Source organism: Eleutherodactylus coqui, chromosome 5 (genome assembly GCF_035609145.1).
Source record: "Eleutherodactylus coqui strain aEleCoq1 chromosome 5, aEleCoq1.hap1, whole genome shotgun sequence".
Classification (NCBI taxonomy): domain Eukaryota; kingdom Metazoa; phylum Chordata; class Amphibia; order Anura; family Eleutherodactylidae; genus Eleutherodactylus; species Eleutherodactylus coqui.
The window spans coordinates 219,807,538-219,832,157 of record NC_089841.1 but is presented as its reverse complement, the minus strand read 5'-3'; the positions used below and the strand labels follow the sequence as shown (position 1 = coordinate 219,832,157).

Here is a 24,620-nt window from a genome sequence, read left to right as displayed (position 1 = left end):
TCTTGAAAACCAGCTGCTAATTAGCTCCACCCAGCATGGATTACCCGCACTATATAAATCTGATCCTATCTCTCCTTCAGTGTGCGATTATTGAGCTCCCAGCCTGTAAATCAAGCTCCTACCCTTCCTGCACTGTGACCGTGACAAGGGGGCATCCTCTGCGTCTAAAGGCAAGAAGGTTTCTACACCAACATAAAAGGGAGTTCTTTACTGTAAGAGCAGTGAGAGTATGGAACGCTCTGCCTGACGATCTGGTGATGGTACACTCACAAGATTAGTTCAGGAGGGTCCTGGACGTCTTATTTGAGTATAACAATATTGCATGTCATAGTTCTTTATTACTTCAGAAAGGTTGCTGATACAGGGGAGTTATTTTTAATTTCCCCTTAAATGAGGAAAATTGGTTTCTACCTCATTGTGGCTTTTTACTTTACTCTGGATCAACACTACAGGAAAAAGGCTGAACTGGATTGACCCAAGTCTTTTTTCAAGCTAAAATACTATGCAACTAGGATTCATTCTTAGGGCTCGTTCAGATGAGCGTGTTTTGGTGCGTGCATACGCACGCACAAAAACACGCTTGTATTTACAACACTGCATTCCCTATGGTGTGTGCACATGTCCGTACTTCGCAGGTGCGTGCCTGCAAAGATAGGACATGCGTGCACCATAGGGAATGCATGCATTGTTTTCAATGGAGCCGCCGGCAGCAGCCGCGGCTCCATTGAAAACAATGACCTGCTGGCTCCCTGCATTCCTTTTCAGGGAAGGACTTTACATATAAGCCCTTCCCTGAAAAAGAAAGATTTTAGTGTAAAAAAAAAATAAAAATGCAGCCATTCTCTTCAATGGAGCTGCTTCTGCTGCCGGTGGCTCCATTGAAGACAACGGTCTGCTGACACCACCAAATTGTTTTTCAGGGAAGAGCTTAACATATATGCTCTTAACGGAAAAGGAAAGATTTTGGTGAAAAGAAAAAAAATGCAGCCATTCACTTCAATGGAGCCGCTGCTGCTGGCGGCGGCTCCATTGAAGACAATGGTCTGTGGCACACCTGAATTGTTTTTCAGGGAAGGGCTTTACATACAAGCCCTTCCCTGGAAATCAATTAAAAGTGATTTAAAAAACAAAAAAAATAGATACTCACCTCCCTTCAGCTGCCGGGGCACAGCCGCGTCTTCTTCTGCTGTCCCCTGCACTGAATGAATGACAGGTGAGAGCTGCCTGTGATTGGCTGAGCACCTCAGCCAATTACATTCAGCTCTTTCAGCAGGCGGGGATTTTAAATCCCCGGCTGATGATAGATCAGCTGTTCAGCAACACAGTGCAGGGGACAGCAGGAGAAGACGCGGCAGTGCCCCGGCAGTTGAAGGGAGGTGAGTACCTATTTTTTTTCTTTTTTTTTTACTATTTTAAAAGGCTTTTCAGGGAAGGGCATATGAAGCCCTTCCCTGCAAAGCCACTAACAGCTGCCGGGGCTCAGCGGGGACTTCTGCCGCTGTCCCCGGCTCTGTAGCGCTGCTGAGCTATCAGCAGCTGGGGATTTAAAATCCCCTCCTGCTGGTAGCTCTGATTGTGATTGGCTGAAGCAATTCAGCCAACCACAATCAGAGCTACCAGCAGGCGGGGATTTTAAATCCCCGGCTGCTGATAGCTCAGAACCACAGAGCCTGGGACAGCGCTAGAAGTCGCGGCTGAGCCCCGGCAGCTCAAGGGAGGTGAGATTTTTTTTTTTGCACTATTTTAAATGGCCTTTCAGGGAAGGGCTTATTAAGCCCTTCCCTGAAAAGCCATTGACAGGATGCCGGCAGCAGGATTCTCTACCGCAGCTGTCATGTGTGACAGCTGCGGTTGAGAATTGAAGAATTCCTTTTGCTGCATCTGCCACAGATGTGGCAGATGTAGCAGCAGGGAATTCTTTTAACTAGCGGGGGTGAAGGATACATTTGCCGCATGCGGCAGATGTGTTCTTCATGCCCGCGGGGGTCACAGCAGCGGCGGAGAGGTAAGTTTTTTTTTTTATTCTTTTTTTGTTTTGCACTAAAATGTTTCTTTTTCAGGGAAGGGCTTATATGTAAAGCCCTTCCCTGGAAAAGAATGCAGGGGACCGGCAGAGCATTGTTTTCAATGGAGCCGCCGGCAGCGGCCGCGGCTCCATTGACAACAAGCACGCAGCTGTGTTCACGCGTGCTTTTGCTCGTACCTAGGTGCGGACGTATGTACGCACCTAAGTACGCACCAAAACACGCTCGCCTGAACGAGCCCTTACACTGACTGCAAAGGCCCATTTACACGTAATGATTATCGCTCAAAATTTGTTTAAATGCGACAGCAAATGAGCAATAATAGTTGCGTGTAAACGCGGCCATCGAGCACTTTTCGTCTGAATGATGATTTTAAGGTGAGCTTAAAATCTATCTTTTAATCGCAGAGAGATAAAGTTACTCTCAATAGACCGCATGCTGTGTTCTCCGCGGAGTCAGGTGATTACACTGTATTCTGCCGGCAGCCCCGACGAGAACAATGCAGCTGTGTGCTGGGCTCCGCAAACAGCTTCCGGATGCTCTTTTACATGCAAATTAAGATGATATAATGTTAATGGACATTAGTGTCCATTAATAATTCAAGTAAAATAATAGCTAAAACTTTCAATTGTTTTAAAGATGATTTTTGTGTGTAAATGGGACTGAAGCCTTTCAGACCCTAATACGGCTTTTCTGAATGGCAGACTTAGAGACTATTGTTTTGGCCTCTGGCTGCTATAGCAAAATTGACGGGGTGAGCGATGGAGCCCCCTCCCTCTGTAAACCAATTAGATCCTGCAGTCACCACTGGCCATGGCATTGAAAGGGATAAATGGCCAAAATCAGAGCTAGCATCTTTTTTGTGTGTTGTGCTCAGCAAGAGTTGCAAAGTGGTGTGGCTTACCAATAGGAACATGGCCTAAACTTTTAAACATATTTATTAATACTGAATAAAGAAAATGGTGCCAATTCTGATACAAATCTAAGATTTTCTGACTTTAGGGCACTCCAACTTTTTTCGAAATTTTCTAAAAGGCGCGCACCTCCTAATACATTTGGTACAATTAACGGCAGTTTTTAAAAAAAGTTTCTTAGACCTGCATATGAAATCCCAGTCTTGATACCTGTGGGCTTACGTATGCAGTAACAATAAAAGCACACGCAAAATGCAATCAAGACTGAAAGCAGGTTTGCACGTAGTGGAAAAAATGCTGTGGAAATTTTCATCATATATTTCAATGGGTGGAAAATATCTGCAATATACGCATGGTGTAAAACTTCCATGCAGAATTATTTTACTGCAAGAAGTTTTATTTGTGTGTTGAGCACACAACACGAGTATTTTGCCGATAATCAGCATAAAGGGCAAAACTCCACACAGAACTGCATTAAGTAGCATCATTTATCTTCTTTCCACAAAACTAAATATCAAACACTAATATTAAATCCGCAGCAACAACATTCAAATGAATGGGACACAGATTCGGACGACTATTGTGGTGGTATCTTAACCCCTTAGTGACAGAGCTTTTTTTTCCCATTTTCGTTTTTTCCTCCTCCGTTTAAAAAAATTGAAGCGCCTTTATTTATCCATCTACATCGCTGTATAAGGGCTTGTTAAACTTTTTAAAAATTCTAAGCAGAGAGAAATGGAAAAAAAAAACGACATTCCACAATCTTTTGGTGCATCGGTTTCCACGGCGCACAAACTGCAACAAAAATGACCTGATACCAATTATTCTATTGGTTAGTACGATTACTATGATACCAAACGTATATGTTTTTTTTTGTTTTTTTTTGCTGTACTACTTGTATTTTTTTTAAAAAGATATTCAATTTTTTAAAATTTTCTGTGTCAATTTTCTGCGCACAATAACTTTTTATTTTTCTGTCGACATAGTTACGTGATGGCTCATTTTGTGTAGTATGTCCTGTTGTTTCCGTTGGTGCCATTTTCACGTACAAATGACCTTTTGGTCACTTTTTATTACATTTTTTCTCGGAGATAGGGTGACCAAAAAAGTGCATTTCTGGCATTCTTTTTTTTTTTTTTTTCGGACCACATTCACCGTGTGGGGTAAATAATGCATTACTTTGATAGATCGGATTTTTACAGACACAGCGATACTAAACATGTATTTTTGGTTTATTATTTTCATTTTTGTACTGCAAATATGGCAAAAGGAATTTTTTTTAACTTTTATTCCTTTTTTTTCTTTTAATAATTACTAAAACTTTATGGACCTTATTTTTACACTTTATTTTAGTCCTCCTAGAGGACCACAACCAGCAATGCTTTGATCGCTCATGCAGTATGACGTAATGCTATAGCATTACGTCATGCTACTTTTTGACAGGCAGCCTATCAAGCCACCCCACAGGAATGGCTTCATAGGCAGTCTGCAAAGGCAGCCCTGGGCCGTCACTAAGGGGTTAATCTAAATCCACCATGTGAAAATACCCTAATGATGGGTCAACACGGGGGATGATTTGCAGGAAAATGTCCGCAGTGGGCATTCCGCTGCAGAGGGTGTGGATTTTCAATGTATTCCTGCTTATGGTGCTAAATTCACCCTTTCATTGAGAAAAGGTGAATTCCACGGTGGAAACAGCAATAAATTTGACATTGAATTCCGCATCACATGTCAATTTCTGCATGGGTTTTGTGCAGATTATTTCCACAGCTTGTGGACGATATTTTCAAGAGCTCATCCACCTTGCTGCTACTGTAAATGCCGCAGAGTTTTTGTGCAGAGAGTCTGCATGGAAATTCTGCGGCAAATCCACCCCGTCTGGACCCTTCCCTAGGCTTCCAAAATTAAGTTTTCCAATATCTCTACCGCTTTGCTCTTACCGTTCCAGGTTAACCTTCCTCTGAAAATAAAATAAAGATAACAGTAGGGATTCTGTTGTCCTGCCACTATAAAGTGTGCAAAAAGTGATTAAAAGAAATACAAACATACAAAATGTAGCCCAAAAGCAAATACCTGAACTCTAAATTTCCACAACGCACCAACGGGAACACCAGGGATAGGGCCATAATGATTTGAAGGAACAATAGTACACTCTTTAGTACGACCAACACAAGCCATTCCCTTTGAAGAAAAAGAAAGAACAAAAAAAGTTGGGTTAGCATAGGATGAGGAACCTTAGTACATTCACAATAAAAGGGTTCTCACACAAACAGATTCCAATTACGAGATCCACGATTGCTGTCTGACTGGACCTTCCGCGGCAAAACGCAGGCATTGAAAACCATGTGCTCTTGATTTTTCCTTAACACTCACAGATACGAATTGCATACTCCACTAGTGGAAGAAAAATTGCAGCATGCACAATTTTGCCGCGGACAGCCTCTATTGAAGTCAATGGAGATGTCCGACCCGCAGTTCATACACAATTAACATTGCATATGGGCTACAGGTACCCGCGCCAGCGCTAAGCAATGGCATGGGAAACATAAAGGGGAAAAAAAGCTGTACTGTGCATGACTGCCACCGCGGTCATTAGCAATAGACGTAAATCCGGTACGCAGGGTGACCAGTCGGGCTCACAGCCAGAATCTACTGTTGGCTCCTCGCATGCAGAATCAGACCCATTCGCGTGAGACTGGTATAAAAATTATATGTTACTAGTTGTAGCCCTCATCTATGACCATTGATTACAGTATGATTGACAAGGACAGAACCTAACCCCTGAACATTGTCAATGTAAAAGGTATATCAGAAAGGCATCTGACAATCAGTATCACTTTCTTGCATAGTGATACCATTCTCCATAATTGTATCCAGCCAACTAGGACTGGTAAATAGAGAGACTTGTAGGTGGACGTAGGTTACATCATGTCACTCCCGTTATCATCTCATGTTGCTATGAAATATTCATAAACTTAAACCAAGTAACTAACCTGCTGGGCACCAAGGTCACTCTACCACTCTGCACTCCATATTCTACATGAATATTGGTATGAAGTTTGTATCGGAACGTCCAGTAAGCTATCGATCACTGTTGATTTTCTTCTCCCCTCTTCTAGTCTATTCTTAAATCTACCCAACTGGTTTGCGTCATGCACTTTTAGGGACCATGAGGTATCCTTGAATGACTTCACACATTCTACAATCTCTCGTGTGGTGAAACAATCTTCTATGAACGCACGCCATTTAAAAAAAAACAAAAAAAACAAAGCGGAGCCTGTAACCCCACCATATGTTCTAATTCCAATCTTTCTTTACACAAAATTGTTTGAGTTGGTGTGTCTTGGAGTTAGTGGCTGTACCCATTGTGTTAATAGGCCCCCGTCCGCTTGCTGCGAGAGCAGCCAACGTCCGCTTACCATAAGATGGCCAGCGTCCGCTTACTATAAGAGTAGCTTAAGCCCTCTTTAAAACCCTGCTTGCAGAAAGTGAAATGGACCTGGAATACGTTATCCAACTAATACAAAAGGAAAGCGAACGCATGGGACTGTATTTCAACAGCAAGAAAACCAAAGTCATGACCGCGGTCGGCAACGGCACAGTGAGCATAAAAATTAACAACTAAGAAGTCGAGTCGGTCCTAAATTTCATCTTCCTTGGATCCAAAAATCGATTGCAACGGGCAAACTGGACCTGAGATCAAGAGACGGATTACAGTTGGTAGGAATACAATGCAAAGAATGGAAAAGATCGGGAAAAGCAGAGATATTAGCATTGCAACAAAAAACAGACTGGTCAATGCAATCGTCTTTCCCATAACGACGTACGGTTGCGAAAGTTGGACGCTCAAGAAAACAGACAGAAGGAAAATTGATGTGTTTGAACTCTGGTGCTGGAGGAGAATGCTGCGGATACATTGGACTGCCATGACAGCGAACAAGGTAGTGTTAGATCGCGTCAAACCAAAAATATCATTAGAGGGCAAAAATCACCAAACAGCGGCTCTCTTTTTTTGGCCACGTGATGCGCGCTAACTCACTGGAAGCAGGATTGATGCTTGGCAAGGTCAGTGGGAAGAGAAGATCAGGATGACAAAGAACAAGATGGCGAGATAAAATCAAGACCACTATGAACGTGTCAATCACGTAACTGAAAGACGCGGTAAAAGACAGGAATGTGTGGAGAACATTGATCCATAGAGCGACTGAATGTCGGATGCGACTAAAGGATAATCATCATCACGGCCCTTTTACATGGGACGGTATCGTTCTGGTCCTTCAAAACCCCACTCTCCCGCGGGGTTTTAAACCATAATTGTCCCGTGTAAAAGCAAGCAGAAACTGAATGACTGGACGAGAAGTGTTCAGTTTTAAGCATGCTTAAAATCCTGAACGACGATCGTTCAGTGTAAACAGCGGCCGTTCAATACTGAACGGCCGCTGCTTACAGTGAATGGAGAGGGGCGGGGGGAGGGTGGGGAGAGAACTCTTTTTCAGCTGCCCACTTCCCAGGCCGCGCTGTGAGCGATCCAGCAATACTCGCTCCTGTGTAACACCACGGGAGCGAGGATACACAGGGAGGAGTGTCGGGCCCAATACTGTTCCAGTGTAAAAGGGCCTTTAGGTTACTACAATGAGCCCTCATACTAACCTGCCTTCCCAATGCTGATTGACAGCTTTCTCCCTTCAATGTGAATCGGATTAGTGGCGGGAAGGTGAGGGAACCACAACTCAAATATTGAGGACTACAGGGCAGCCACACACATTGGAGAGCACTACATCCTTGGCTCACATTGCAGCTTGTAAAAGCAGATTTTATGAAAAGCACTAAATGGAATCAAGTAAATGAACCATTGCAGAATGGGGTCTCTGTTATTACAGTAAGGCAGCCTGGTGACAGATTCGCTTTCAGCTATGGAAATATCTGATCACATGCTTGTGGGAGGAGTTTTAGACTGGATACAAAATTACAATCTATTTAATCCCCTAGCTATGGAAATTAGAGCTTTATTTAAATCTGCTTGCAGAATCGTGGGACTAAGGGGTACAAAGTAAAAACAGTTTGTTCATATTGTACCTTTTGACTCTAATTGAAATGTCTGATCAAACATCTCGGGGAAAGACCCAAGAAATTGATTTCATTTCTCTGAATGTCATGATAAATTATAGTATCAGATACTTACAATGTTATGAAATATGGGAAACTGGGATATTTCTGAAGCACTACTTTCTTTCTTAACTTCTGATCAATTAGTTAAGGCCTACAAAGAGGCAACACACAACAGTATACAGCATGGAGAGGAGAACACTTTGTACATTTAAAGGGGTTTTCCAGGGAATTACCAATGATGACCTATCATCAGGATAGGTCATTAAAAGTTGATCGGCTGAGCGAGCGCATGTCAGCACCGCAAATCCACAGAGGTCGGAGCGGAAGCTTCCGCGCTGACCTCCAAGTAGTCGCCGGCACTTTTAACTGCAGGCACGGCTCACATTGATTTCAATGAACGCCGTGCCTGCAATTACAAGTGCCGACCACTATACGGAGGGCAGCACTGAGGCTTCTGCTCCGACCTCTGTGTATTTGGAGCAGAAGTCTCCACGCCAACCTCCCGTGTAGTGGCCGTCGCTTGTAACTGCAGGCACGGCTTTCATTAAAATCAGTTACAAGCGCCAGCCACTGCACAGAGGTTGGTGTGGAGGCTGCCGTTCCGACCTCTGTATATTTGTGGTGCTGACAGCATGCGCCCGCTCAGCTGATTGACCGGGCTCCCAAGCGATGGCCACTGGCCGATCAACTATTGATGACCTATCCCAAGGATAGGTCACCAATAGTATTTCCCTGGAGAAAAAAAAAAGTACGCACTCACTCCCACCAAATCCGGAAAATCCTTTCCATTACAGTAAAGGGGTTTTTTTAGACCAAATGCTTATCATGCAAAAAAATATTCAAATGGACAAAAGTGAGCAATAATCGTTCAGACTAAACACAATCCAATGACTGAACGACGACCCAACAACTTTTTCACTTTTTGTTCCGCGCTCATTTTACGCAGGCGTAAAAAATCGTTGTTGGCTCGTTCGGTTTAAACAGCACTCGCTCCGTCCCCATCAGTCCCTTATAGAGCGAATGTGAAAGACTGAACGTTTCTCGTTTCAATGAGCCAACGATGTATCTGCTGTATAAACAGGCTGCAGGAGAACGAACGAGCCAACGATGACATTACTCGCTTACTCCAACAATCGGCTCATCTAAAAGGACCCCAAGTAATAATTGCATTGAAGCATACTGAATAAGTATATTGATGAATGTATCAAATAAGGCAGCCGTTAGGTATACCTTGCCCCAGTCTCTTTGGCTCTCGGTGCTTGCTGATGGCATCTTTGCCTTCTTTTTACTTTGCTTCAGTTTTTCTCCAGCTTTCACCACTTCAGTTGAATCATTTTTGCAGGAAGGACAATACCTGGAAGAAAAATTGTTCTGTGAGAACTAAAGAACACACATAAAGCTCAGGTAGACGAGATACCTAATGTAGCCATATTGCATCTCACAAAAATAAAAGGACACGTGAGATTTGTATTAACGTTTTGTGTTATCAGTAAAGAGGAAGCCCTACAAGGTGTTAGCTGCATTGCAGCCCTGCGCCTTCTTTCCCGGTCGGATGTTTCCTGCTTCCTTCCATTCTCCTTCCTATAACAGGTCCATTCCCATGTCACCTAAACCTCACAAACTCTGCCTTACACAAGAACAACACACAGCTTATTACAGCCTTACCTACATCAAAAATAAAAACATCCTGGAATGCATTCTATTGTACTTTTTTATATGCTTCGACTCACTTACTACATGGCGATGTCCTACAGTATGCAGTTTTATCTTGTCTGAATTGTTGAAATTGGTTAATTTCAGTATCTAAGTTAACATCTTATGTATATCAGCTTCCTGCGGCGCAAAGTGCTAAGGCAGCAGAAATGCAGTCCTACGCTCTTGCTCGTGACCTGAAGGTTGAGTCAACCTTGAGCCGGCTACCTGAACCATGCGGGGGTTCAATCCCCGCTTGGTTCAGGTAGCTGGCTCAAAGTTAACTCAGCCTTCCAAGGTTGGTAAAAAGAGTACCCAGCTTGGTGGTGGTGGTGGTGGTGGGGGGGGGGGGGGTTATACATAAAAACTACCTGAAAGGGCTGCGGAACTAAGGCAATTTACACACACAGATATATCTCTCAAAAGATTGAAAGATCAGCGATCATTTGCATAAAGTACTTAAGCCCCATTTAGAGGGGACGAATGTCGGGCAAAAATGCTCAATACTCATCCCCGCACATACACGCTACTGTGCTCCTGCACTGGAGCTTGTATCGCTGGCTCACAGCGGGGCAGCAGGAGCAGATTTTAATTCTTGCTACTTCCCCCCACCCCTTAACATTCACTTAACATAGTGGCCGTTCAATACTGAACGGCAGCAATTTACACTGCACGGTCATAGTTAAACTCATCGCTCATCGTTTATGCAGCATATACGATGAGCTGATCGTTCAGCGTAAATAGCATCCGTTCAGTATTGAACGGCCACTATGTTAACTGAATGAAGAGGGGCGGGGGGAGCAGGAACTAAAATCTGCTACTGTGCCCCGCTGTGACCCAGTGATACAAGCTCCTGTGTGGGAGCATGGGAGAGTGTATGTGCTGGAACCAGTGTTGGGTATCATTTGCATCATCTATCTAAATGGGGCTTAATAGGCACTAATTGCCATTAGTACTTTATTAGCTGCATTTGCATGCAAATGAGCTTCTGAGAACTGTTACAGAACTCAGCAGGAGGTCCGAGCTCTGTAATTAGCTCCATTGTTCAGCTATGGTCTCCTTATGGAGAATTCAGCACCATGGACAGCAGACACAGCTTGCCATCCTGCCTATCAGCTGTTCTGCAGGGCAGGCTGAGAACCAAGAACAGCTGTAACAAGGTTATCAGCTGTAATCAGCTCTGCACAGGCAGAACACAGAGTGCGGTCCTGCTTATCAGCTATTCTGCTGAACAATGGTTTTCAAGCAGAACTGAAAACTGTCGTTCAGCCGAACAGTGAAAAATGGCCACATTTAGACACAACGATTATTGCTCAAAAGACGGCTATACAAATACCAAGGATTTATTTTATTTTTAAAGAATGGTGAGATTTACACATTAAATGGCAGATCACAAACAAAGCTAAATCAAAAAATGTCAAACTTTTTGTTATATGTTCTTTTTTTTTTTTATAAAGACTTTGAATGGAAGAGCTATGCTATGCTAAGAGCGAGTAATTCTAATTGCAGATTTGAAGGATAGGTGATACATGTGGAATCCCACTTATCATATGAGACAAAGAACTTACCAGTCTTCATCTTCAGGTATCTTGGACAGTGGGGGATTTAGACAGTATATATGGTAAGCCATGTTGCATTCATCACACAAAAGCTGCATATGAGCATCCTGCTTCCCACCGCATAAATAACACGAGCAGAACCGACATTCTGCGTTGGGGTCTGCTTTGCAATGCTTACATTCAGGACCACTCTTCCCTGTAAAAATTACATAAGTAAGATATTTAAACGTTTTAGACATTTCTGTGGTTTCACCAATTCAGAACAGATTACACAGTGATCAATTTATAATGGATATGCCAAATAGTTATTAAAAACCTGATGATAGTTGTGCCCTAATAGAGCAAAGCATCAACCAAAATTCCAAAAGCAGGTGAACCTCGCCCATCGAGTAGTGCTTTGAAGATTACCTAACATTTATGAATAAGTTGCCATTAATGTGTACATGACATAATACTAGTTATCGTTATTATAGGACTTGTATCCTGCATTTTTAACCATTTCCCCTCAGCAGACTGCATCTCTAAAGGCCCATTTACATGCAAAGCTTTCAAAGGACTGAAAGATTTTGCGATCTATTTGCATAAAGTGTTAAAGGCCATTAACACTATCATTTTCATTTGTATATACAAGGGCCTCCATGAGCTGTTTGCAGAGCCCAGCGTATGGTTAATCAAGGTTATTAAACAATGTTATCTGGCGACTCCCATGGAGATAACAGCATGCGGCCTGTTGAGAGACACTATCTCTCAGTGTCTGAACAATGGATTTTAAGCTCACCTTAAAATCATCGCTCAAACGAAAACTTCACGATGCCAGTGTTTTAATGCAACGATTATAGTTATTGCTCATTTTTTAGGGTTTAATTGCCCTATTTTTTTCTTGCTTCAGCTACCAAAATTATTTTTGCTGCATTTTTTTGGTGACATTTAGGGTTTTTTTATCTCCTCTTTTCCCCCATTTTTGTGGAGTTAAAAAGCAGGGAAATTTTTTACATTTATAGTTCTTTTTTAAATTCGTATGGTTACGCTAAAATAAAGTATAGGAATGTGTTCCTAATTTTGTTTTGGACATTTGTATAGTTTTGGATTACAGGGCACATATGGCGATGGTTTTGGTTGGTATCGGCCATTTTCTTTTTTTATGTATATATTTGTATTTTATTTTATTTTTTTTATTACCAACTATGCCCCCCACCCTCCACGTCGTCATATAAGACCTCTGGGGTTCAGTCACATGGTCTTTTTTTGATTTCACACTTTTCCATTGTAGCTGAGGCTACAATTATCGGTGTGTTACAACTCAACGCCTGAGCAAATGAGCAAACTGACAAACAATTTTCTGCTCTGTGTAAAAGCACCTGTAGAAGCAGCAGATCTATGCGAGTCTCTGGTCTTGTCTTCCTCCTTCCCCTCTTTACACATCAGTGAGCAGCATAAGTCATCCATCACGTTCTGTTCAGAGTTTTGTGATCTTTGCTACTACAGACGGGCATCACTTGGTAGCACTCACTGACCAGCAAATTAGAAGGAAGGGAGACCCCTAGTGGCCAGTACTATAGTGTGATTCTTCAGCTTAAAAATGTAATTTTAGGTAAAATAGTCTTTTGCTAGATATCACACAAGCACGAATTGTTTGAGTAGTCAGTGAACATTTCAATAAAAGAAAATTACTTCGCTCTCAACTGGAATTTTGTCTGAATAGAAGGAAAGAGAAAGCAGTGCTACAAGCATACAGTAAAACAATAATGTAATCCATTGGGAAAAGGGAAAATTATTGTTTTATTGTGCAAAATTTGGGTCTAGCATGTTCATGAGCAAATTATTCTTAAAGGGAACCTGTCACCTCCATACAGCATCAGAAACTAAGTTATGGTGCTGTTAGGAAGGTAACAAAGAGCCGGGTGATGTCGTTTTTCAGCACACCCGCTCTCTGGTTCCCTTCTGAAGATTGCGCGCTGCACAAACATCGGACTCTTTTTAGAGTCCTGTATGCTCTCTCCCATAGACTTTTATGGGTGAGCATGCACATGGGACTTAACCGTTGGTTAAGCGGGCAAGTATAAAACCGTCCCTCTGTCGCCTCTCTTAGCAGCACCATAACTTAGCTTATGGTGTTGTAGGGAGGCTATAGGTTCCCTTTAACCGCTAAAAAACCCCATTGTACCCATTTATCAACTTACTTTTAAATTCTCCATCTCCGGATGACAGAGGATATGCTCCAGGCTTCTCTATCTTGTATATTTCATCAGGAAACATAACCTTGCAATCATTAATTGCATTAACAGGACCACTAAAATATAGGAATGGAAATAGTAGATTGATACATTTTTTTACTACAGTATTTGCAAACTCAAAAAAATTAGGTGTGAATAATGAAAACTCATAATAAGGGAAAAAAGTTGCTGGATTTCTATTCAAGGTCCTATTATTTTTGCCTATAAAGGGAATGAAACATACAATATATTTTGGTAACATGGGTTTTAATAGGTTCTAAAATAACATTGCTAGTGCTGCTATTGAGCACTTCTAGAAACACATGTGTATTCATAGGTTACTGAAGTCTCCATGAATGGTTTGTGGTTTGGTTTTTAATTAGGTGTTAAAAGGGTATTCCAGTCTTATCACTATACGGTCATAATTTGCCGATTATGTGGATCCGACTGTCCCTACCCACAGTTCTGACACAAATCTAGATGGCTCCCACTAAAATCATGAAGAGAACAAGCTATAAGTTGTAGCTCTTTCCAAATTCGTCTATGGAGCGGTGAAGCAATCAGGTAACTCTACCCTGCTTACTCTACTTATGTACAACTTCTACTACAAACCAGGGATCACATGACCCTATTCTGCCCATTAGGGAATGCACCTTAAATCAAAATTTGAGCTGTTAGAAGGTGGAGAAAAGGCCATAGACACTTTGAGATAGGCTGACAAATTGAGATGTAATGCCAATAGCTATACGTATTGTATGCAAAGGGAGCAGCCCTAGGGTATAAATGGCTAAATAGAAATAATTTCCCCCAAAATGCCAAAGGTAAATAGATAACCTGATGGTTATATCCTCCTAAAAGAGAATAATATAAAATTATATACTTTGTTGACATATATGCACTCAAAACAGACAAAGACACCTTCAAATGAAGAAATAGGTGGCTTAACTAAATCCTCACCGAGTCCATAAAAGACCTAAATATATATTTGCTGTGAGAGCGATTGTCTTTAGGCACGAATATATTCACACAGCATGTAGTGTGTGGGGAAATGATGTAACTGTTGGCAACCAATAATTAGATGCACAGGGTGTCAGTTACTAGAGGTGCTATAAAAGCAGCCAATTTCAAATTTTGATTGCCAATAACATAAAATACTCAGAAGGTAGCTCCACCAACCCTTTAATTTCTGTATTCAACCACCATAATTTGGTTCTTTGGAAATTTGAAAAGAAAACTTAAAAGGGGTTTTCCAGGAGCAAAACTATTGGAGACCTATCTTTAAGCTGGAGAAAGCCCAAGAAGCTCAAAATGTTGCCGGTTTCAATTTTTAACATGGAATAATCAATTTTCGTGATTTTACTTCATCGCTTATGCTGCCACTCTTTTGCAACTGCATGGACTATTGAAGGGAATTGAAGGTCCATGGCTCCCGGTGTGGCTGTGCATCTTTCCACCTCACCCTGCTGGGATCTTATTACGCTGTGAGTGCTGTTGGACCAGATACTTCTATCTTTAGGATAGGTCGCTAATGGCAGATCAGCAGGGGTCCAATGCCCGGGACCTCCACCGATAAGCAGATGTGAAGCTGCTACGGACATCCAAAACGGTCAAAACCCTGTCGGAAGGGCGGTGGCCTAGTTTGTTAATTTAGCTCTTTCCCATTAAAGTGAACGAGAGAGCTGCAATACCAAACCAGGCCACTGTGCTACAGGTGGCATTTTGACAGTTCATCAGCTGATTTGGGGGGGTGGGAGATTTGCTATTGGTGACCTATCCTGAGGATAGGTCACCGATAGTTTTGCTCCTGGAAACCACCTTTAAGGCTAGGTGCAGGCTAGCAATTTTTATGTGTGCTATCCATGTAATCGGATGGACAACACAGCCCCGTTATAGCCTATGAGGCTTTACACAGATTTTTAAATCTTAAAAATTTTTTTAAAGTGTCTCATGTCTGATAAAAGTTGTGCTGGGGTCTTTTGAGCGCAACTCAAAAGATATGGCCCCTTTGCATGGTCCAAGAACCTTCTTGCTTGCCAGGAGAAACGGGCCGGTGACATCACCATCAGCCGGTTCGCTCGGGCAGCCTGTTTAGGCAGTCTCTTGGGCACTTATCATTCAGTGGTTCATATTTCTATGTGAAACACTGAAAGATCAGTGTTTAAGCTGCCTGATAAGTGTCTGAGCCGGCGCTGATTTTTATGCCAGCTGAAACTGAAAGAAGAGCGAGAACTTCACGATTCTCACTCGTTGTTCAGTCGTTTGCCTATGTTTAGACTCAAAGATTACCCTTCAGTTTTGCTAGTTTGAATGAGTTTCTGGGCATTATGGCTTGCATACACCTAGTTTAAGATGAATTTATTTCCTAACAGAACTAGTATAATACAAACTGTAATAAATTAATTGGCAGATATTTATCAATAAGGAGTTTTGGAGGGACTCAACCCCCCCCCCCCCCCCCAAAAAAATTTACGTTTACAGTCATGGAATGCTGTGCGTTCTCATCCAGAACAGGAGCCCTGGTCCCTGCTACACCAAACCCAGAAAATGCTGTCAGATGTTTCCAAACCTTTATACATTGTGAGCCACATTCGACTTTGAGTTATGGTTGGAACACATTCAAGTAAGGAGTGTTAACGCCTTAACACAACAGGATGTAAACGTATGTTTTGTGCATGGCACGGGCTCAAAAGTGAGCACTTGCCACCCCACAGTGGGAACGGGCTATGGCCGGAAAGCTGGCCTCCCCGTTGCAACGGTGGGGATCAATGAGAACAGAGATCCCCACCGTTAACCCAATACATCATGCAATCAACGTACATAATGGCATGTAAAGGGTTCACTAACGAAGTGATGGGCATCTGGGCCTGCCATGGCCACTGCATTATCATAGTAAACATACCCATTATGGTTTAAATTCCTCAAAGCTATTATGGTTCAAAAATAAATTCTAAAAAAAAAAATTTATAACAACCAACAACTTTTTTTGCACACTTTCCCGTTCGTATATAAACAATATATATATATTTTTTTAATTCCACATATTTGGTATCATCGTATCTATAATGAACTGCACAATGAATTGAACACACTAATTACCTGCGCGACAAAAAAAAGAAGTTAAAAAAAATACAAACCCTAAAAAAAAAAAAAAGGAGGTAAAAATGCTTATTTTGTTCATCTTGCCTCCCAAAAAAACGGAATAAAAGTGATCAAAAAGCCATATGTAGCCCAAGATGGTACCAATAAATACTATTGCTCATCACGCAAGAAACAGGTCTTGACAAAGCTCAGTCCACAGGAAATAAAGGTTATGGGGCTTTGAATGCAACAATGTAAAAGAAAAAGTACAAAGAGAAAAAAAAAAAAAAAAGGTCATTTCTAAAAAAGCGGAAAAACCTAAAAAGGAAATATAATTAAGATTTTGTCGTCGTAATCATAACGACCTGCAGAAAAAAAAATATCATGTCATTTATGCTGCATGATTAACGTTTAGGGATGAGCGAGTATACTCGATAAGGCACTACTTGCTCAATTAATGTGCCTTAGCCGAGTATCTCCCCGCTCGTCCCGAAAGATTCGGGTGCCGGCGCGGGGAGCTGCGGGGGGAGAGCAGGGAGGAACGGAGGGGAGATCTCTCTCTCCCGCTCTCCCCTGCTCCCCGCCGCGACTGACCTGTCAGCTGCGGCGGCTCCCAAATCTTCAGGGACGAGCAGGGAGATACTCGGCTAAGGCACATTACTCGAACGAGTAGTGCTTTAGCGAGTATACTCGCTCATCCCTATTAACGTTGTAAGAGAAAAATTAAAAAACAAAAAAGGTGCTCAAAAAAGAAAAAAAATTAATTAAAGTTTTACAATACATTTTATTTAGAGATGAGCGAATATACTCGTTTTGAGTAATTACTCAATCGAGCACCGCGATTTTCGAGTACTTCCGTACACGGGTGAAAAGATGCGGGGGGGCGGGGTGTGGTGGAGCAGGGGGTAGCAGCGGGGAACAGGGGGGAGCCCTCTCTCCCTCTCCCCCCCACTCCAACCCCCCACTCACCCGAATCTTTTCGCCGGAGTGCGGAAGTACTCGAAAATCGCGGCGCTCGGGAAAAAAAGGGGCGTGGCCGAGTAGGTTTGCTCATCTCTAATTATATTATATGTACCCTAAAATGGTACTAATAAGAACTATGGTTTGCCACACGAGAAACAAGCCCTCACACGGCCATGTTGACGGAAAAATAAAAAGGTTATGGCTTTTGGGAGAAGAAAATCCCCAAAAATCGTGGTGTACTTTGGGCCAAAATAAGACATGTCCGTAAGGGGTTAACATGTGAAACAGTGTCATTAAATCCCAATATGCAGAATAATAAATAATAATGTTTCAGTTTGAGTTTCACGCTATCTTTTTTCCTTAGGGAAAGACCCTAGAAGGTGCGTGATGGAGAAGACTTATAAGGCCATTCATGCTCCTCTGGGTAATATGCAAATGGAACAATACCTCTGAAGCGCCACCTATTGGAAGGTATCATTCCCGCAAGTCAATGTTAGACTGTTTATACAAGCCTTGTAACAATGACTGAGAATTGAAAGCCAAGCCAGAATCCATACATAGACAGCTGTTTCAAGGTGTCTGCCCCTCATTAGTGGGATATTGCTACTGTTCTCGGTATAGAATACGTTGGTGATATTGTTACTGTGAATGTCTACGATGGTGAGAAGCACAGGTTGGGGACCACTGGTCTAGCTAATGGTCACAGTAATAAAGGATGTAGGAATGTGGGAATTGCTAGACTAGGCTAAAATAATTGTCTAAAAGACCGACCACAGACCTCAACGAAGTCTGTGGATCCACTCTGCCACTATTAGATTTGCTTAGGGCTAAACTGGTAGGTAAGGGATTCTACAGTCTTCACCTTAAACACTCCAGGGTTGTCTCCAATTGCTGATGCATTGCAGATGTCATTTCTGAACAGAGGAACCAGAATCAATAATCAAATCTCAGGGCTGGTAGAGTTCACGCAGCACAATAAGACAAATACAGGTTAGGGCAGACAGCGATCCCAAGGCAGAATAAGGAAACAGGCCGGCCCCAATGCAAAACAGCAAACAAAAAACACCTCCACAAATGGACAATGTCCAAGCGAAATGTGGCAATACTGAGGGTGTTTATATAATCAGCGGTGATCAGCCACAGACTGAGCACCGAAATCCCAACATGGGCTCTTTAAGATGTAGCAGAGCTCACATGTAGAGGCTAGTGTCGGTGAAGCTATAAGACAGATGTCAGTCGCACTGTCAGCGCAAATACGACTCAAGTTACAATAAAAAGAGAAATACGTAGAACTCAACGCTTCACTCAGCCACTTGTTACTAAAGCAATGTAGTGTTGCTGAACCCGCTGATCAAGACTAGGCACCCAGTTTCCCTGAAAATAAGCCCTAGTCTAATTTTCAGGGAAGCGTTAACTATAAGCCCTACCCTGAAAATAAGCCCTAGTTACACTACATAAAAATATAATAAAAATAATGCATTACCTAGCAGGCTCGGTCCAGGTCACACCTACTGCTCTCTAGAGGTTTGGCGCGTTTCCAGCAGTTCTCACCCACTGGTACAACATAGCTTCCTGGAGGTGGGATTTTTGAATCCTGTAACCAGGAAGTAATGACTGTGATTGGCTCTTCGACCGCTGCTCAACCAATCAATGCTGCACTGGATGAACCAATGCGATGGCTGTGATTGGCTGCGGCTCAGCCAATTCATAGATCCCGCCTCTACAACGTGATCGCTGTTGATTGGTTCCTCCACCGCTGCTCAGCCAATCAAGGCAGCGCTGGATAAACTAACCCCAGCCATTGCATTGGTTCATCCAGCGCTGCATTGACTGGCTGAGCAGTGGTCAAAGAACCAATCACAGCCATCGCTTCATGGAGGCGGGATTTGAGAATCCCATAACCAGGAAGTGATGTTTTATGAGAGGCAGACGACTGAAAGTGCGTCAGAGCTGTGGAGAGCAGCGGGAGGGACCTGGACAGAGTGCTAGGTAAGTAAAATAAGACTTCCCCTGAAAATAAGACTTAGTGCCTCTTTTGAAGCAAAAATTAATATAAGACAGGGTCTTATTTTCGGGGAAACACGGTGTATACCTGGACAGCATAGTGGTTGGATTTAGCAAGAATTGCTAATCCCTTAAATGCCATTAAACCAATGTGATTAATACTTGTTAGGCCTTATTTACACAGGCGAAATATGCTCTGTATTACGCACATAGTTTTTCACGGACCGAAATCTGCATACACCTGTGTGAATGAGCCCTAAGGCATGGGCCTTAAAGCTGTTAATGCTGGAACACATGCATTCACATTTTATTCTTCTTCAGTAGCTTTTAATGCCATTATTAGGTAAACCAGAGCTGCACAATTGGTCCTTGTTCCTTCCAAGATATATTAATTGTTATTGCTTCTTGGTGTTCCTAGAGGCCTATATAGTGCAAACTACTGTATGTTGTATCACAGGTTGACAGAGCTACATGACGGTACACATGGTCATAGTTTATGCTAGAAACTCGTTTTCATATCCTTACCCCAACAGAATCTTGACGTACACTTCTTTATTAGTTCTTGAATTTTCCTTTAAGTCTGTTATTTCTGCATCAAACCAGAAGCCACGCTCCTCCGGAGTTTCAATATTGTAGTTCACCATGACCACAGCACCTACTTTCAGATCACTCCATTTCAAAGTAGTTCTCGCTCGGGGCCGCATATTGCCGGTTTCAATCTCTACAATCCCATTTTCAGGATAACTAAAACACAAGAATTTCAGAAATTGGTGAGATATTCAAATAAAAAACATGGAATCACATTTAAGAAGAAAAAAAAAAAAAGCAGACCTCCAAGAGAAATCGGTCATGTCCTCTGATCAGCACGGCCGGCTGCATAGCTTGGCAGTCACATTCCGGAAGAGTCCGTTAGTTACAGCTTTAAGCATTTTTAATCAGTCAAGTACGCAGTCTTCTTCACTCACTGTCAATGGCTGACATCAGGTTTACCCCATGTACCAATGTTGGCAGTGAGCAGAGGACACTACCCAACTGACACATTACAAGCACTAGGAGCTGTAACTAGTGGAGGTCGGTGAGGGGTACATAGAAAAGAGGTAAGGGGGCTATGCAGATCCCCTTTAATGTATCATAACCTTACTTTCCAGCTCTTTTGAAATTTTGGAAAACTAAAAGGGCGGTGTATCTTTTTTTAACCCTTCAACAACTCACAACATATATATAAGTCATAGGTTTTAGTGGCATGTGGAACAGGATGAGGAGCAGAACCTGATGCCAACTGTGTTAGGGTATGTTCACACAAAGCAAAAACGCTGCAGTATTTCCACAAAAGAATGGGTGCAAATTTTGACTCTAAATCAGAAGCGTATTTTCTTTGCCTTCTCAGTGCACTCCATCATCCTAAGCCCGGTTGGCTCTAGTGAGCGCAGCTGATCACGTATGGTAACCCTTCAAATGCTGCCGTCAATTATGACAGCAGAATTAAAATGCACCCGATCAGGGTTCGGACCCCCCTCACACCTGCGATGAGAATGCAGGGATCTATTTGGTTGGCTCTGACATTCAGGGGCCTTCTGAAAGTTCCCAGGGCCGTCATTGCAGACTGCCTGTCAGATTGTGGTAAAATGCAATACTATGGTATTACATCATACTGCAGAAACGATCAAACAATCGCAAGTTCAAAAAAGCAACAAAAAACAGGTAGTCCGTTTAAAAAAGTCTAATAATTATTAAAAATAATAAAAAAAATAAAAAAAAACACTTTTCCCAAAGCAGGGGAAAATGTCACTGCATCCTCTAGAATGAATGTGCCAAAATTCGGCACGATCGCCATTTTTTGCGCAACCACAATTTAGTTAGCACTATTGCGCGAACAAATATGCAATCGGTTAGCAGTTTTCTCTCCTCCCCACTGCCGCCCATCCGTACCGCTAATTGGTGGGGAGCACCAGCAGGAACTGCTAGTGCTCCCGCTTCTACCAAACGGCTTCTTCCCTTTCTCCTGCTGCACACAACCGCCGCTATGAAATGGAGCTCTGTTTTTCAGGCCTCTGCTGCTGCTTATGCTCCATCGCCTGGTACTACCCCTGGGCAAGTTTAAAATTAATACAATGTATATATATATATATATATATATATATATATATATATATATATATATCACACACTCACACACATATATATATACATATATAATTAATCTATCTATCTACACACACTGTCATAATTTTTTGTTCTGCCCCATCTCCAAGAAAAATATTGATTAAAAAGCGATCAAAAAATCTTGTGTACTCCAAAATGGTACCAATAAAACTACAGGACGTCCCGTAAAAGAACGCAGCCTCCCACAACCATGTTGATAAAAAAAAAACAACAAAGTTATGGCTGTCAGAAAATGGCGGAAATAAAATATCTTTGGAAAAATATAAAAAGGCTTTAACAAGTAGTACGGTTAAGAAAAAAAAATAAATAAACTATACATTTTGCACCCCCCCCCCCCCCCCCCAAGATGGTGAAATTACCTTTATTCTTCCATTTCATTTCACTTAGATTTTTTTCTAAGTTTTCTGGTACATTATATGGTACATTGAATAGTACCATAGAAAAATGGGGATAAAAAACCAAAAGTGGGGGAGAAAAAAAGAGGGTGCGGGGCACCACATACCCTAATTACAATGGAAGCCAATATGCCTATACAGTGGTATATGCCACAAGCTTCCGTTGTATGTATATGCCAGGAAATCCAGTTTGAGTCTAATGGTCACATGAACCGCATTGTGACTATATCAGTGCTTGTACAACATGACAAATATTGTCATAGAAAGTAAGGATGCTACACATAGCATTAGTCCATTCAGTATACCGCTCGCTGCACCCTTGACCAACAGGCTGCAATACCTTTTTTTTTTTACTATAGAGAATACCAAGATAGACATTCATTAGTGATTCAAAAAAGTACTAAGTAGATTGACTTGATGTTCGTTATGCAAACATAAAATGTTAGGTACAATGGTCCTCTCTTCCTGTTCTCACTCTGTTCTTCCAGTCTTCTTATTCCTATATATATGTGCTAGCTTTCTCACTTGGCTGCGGGAGTCCAGCGTACCATCTTCATTGTGCTCCTGTCCTCTGCAGCCTTCCAGCTTTCAACTACCTTCCCCTCCTCCCCGGGGTGCTCTGGGTGCCATTTTTTTTTAACTTGGGCTCTGTGGGCATTTTACTCCCTCGACGCTCTTCTCTGTGCACGTGTTCCCCCAGCACTCCTTCTGCACAGGAGACGGGGGGGGGGGGGGGGGGGGGGGGGGACGGCCCCTCTACCCTGCTCACGTCGTTGGGAATTCCCCGGGCCTATTGTCCCTGGAATCTTCAGCTTGTCTGCATTGGCACCTTGTGTCCCTGGCTCTTCTCCATCAGCCCACGCTGGGAAGAATTCAGTTATCCATCTCGGTCCTCCCTTGATCGTTCTCTTCCTCGGCATCTTCTTTTCTTCTCCTTCGTCCCTGTAAGTCTACTACTTCTTCAGTCTCTCTCTTGGCGGAGCTCACTCTCTAGCGTCTGCTCCTGTGGCCATCCAGGTTATGCACCCTCGCCATAGGAACTTTGACCTTGCCTGAGAGGTCATTCAATGTATCAAATTCTAATTTTATGATTTTACGACGGTGGTGAGGATGTAACAAATCTAAGGACACCAAAATCATCCACCAAAGGTCATGCAAAGGGGTCAAAGTGTGGTGCAAAAAAGAGGCTGTACATCATATGAGACCCAACACTCATCATATACCGTGAGCTGCGAGTCACAAGGTAGCTGCAGTATCTCTTTCTGACTACATTACATACATCTGCCACATGTAGTTGCAGAGCCAGGACTGTGCTGCGCAATTTGGGAACGGTTTACTACAGACTTTTTATTTCATTACCATGGAAACCACTGCTTGGAGGTTCTTATTATAATATTGGCGATTAGAAAAAGACCTTTCACGGTCCAACTAGTATTAGTATTCCTCTACCACTCTAGTAAGGAAAAAGAAATAATTCTCAGTAAACAAAAATGATATCCGATTGTGTCCAATTATATCGGCTAACCGAAATATCACATCAAGCCTATACCAGATTCTCAAAAAGCTGATATTTTTATCTAGTTCCCATCTGCAGCCAAGAATGCAGCAGAAAACGTGGACGATGCTTCAAGAAGAATCATAAGTTCTCACTGTGCTTGCTGCGCCATTGGTGTTTAGCTACTGTTTAACCCTTTCCAATCCAGTGTCAGACAACTACCTCCGGCATTTCGATTTCCCTGCATAGCTCCGATGTCAGACGGGGTCTGACACGTTTATAACATTATGCAGGACAGCTCTCCGACGCCGGAGGCTATTCTGCATATTTGTATTAGGGCTCATTCCCATGGCCATATGCATATAATACTGCATGCATTAAGCAGCGTTTTACCACTGTTTGAGCCAACTAATCACTGCATAGGGCAGCAATCATGCACTGCGTATTAACAGCGTATCTGACGCATGCTGCCCTGTGCAGTGTGACTAGTAGCTTTTAATTCCCTGCTCTGTCTCTTAAATATACAAAATGTATTGCATACATACCACATTTAATACACAACCCATATAGAATAGGGCTGTACACGTGTAACACACCGTAAAATAGAACATGCGGCGGTTTTTAGTATGTGCGTATTGTAGGCAATTAAAAACCGCTAGTGTGAGTGGGTCAATGAAAATCAATCATACATATGTAGAACATTCTCGGATATCATAGAACTGTTCTGCATAGTGTTAGATAGACAATCTCATATCTGAGCCTTATTATATAAATGTATGTAATATCAATATACATACAATTACAGGGTTATTACTCATGATCTTCCTGATGTGAAACACTCATAACTCATGGTTAAATTTCAAAGCATTGCTAATAAGATCACCATGGACAGGTCATTTTTATGTGTTTCTGTTGAGCAATTCCAAGGAATCGCGCTTTCCCACCCAAAAGAAATAAGATCCGGGGAGTGTGTAGGTGGCAGGGAAATTAGATTGGAAAGAGTTAAAAGCC

At 42.3% G+C, this 24,620-nt stretch overlaps 1 protein-coding gene across 1 annotated transcript in view; it reads right to left on the bottom strand.

The window, feature by feature from the left end:
• The window catches only part of UHRF2 (ubiquitin like with PHD and ring finger domains 2), a 102,074-nt gene that overhangs the window by 28,226 nt on the left and 49,228 nt on the right, over positions 1 to 24,620 (bottom strand). Inside the window, exons 4-8 of the mRNA XM_066604253.1 lie at positions 20,082 to 20,300; positions 13,479 to 13,588; positions 11,308 to 11,494; positions 9,278 to 9,401; positions 5,012 to 5,119 (exon numbers count right to left, since the gene is read on the bottom strand). Of these exons, the coding sequence (XP_066460350.1) occupies positions 5,012 to 5,119; positions 9,278 to 9,401; positions 11,308 to 11,494; positions 13,479 to 13,588; positions 20,082 to 20,300 (748 nt within the window). The remainder of the gene's footprint in view (positions 1 to 5,011; positions 5,120 to 9,277; positions 9,402 to 11,307; positions 11,495 to 13,478; positions 13,589 to 20,081; positions 20,301 to 24,620) is intronic.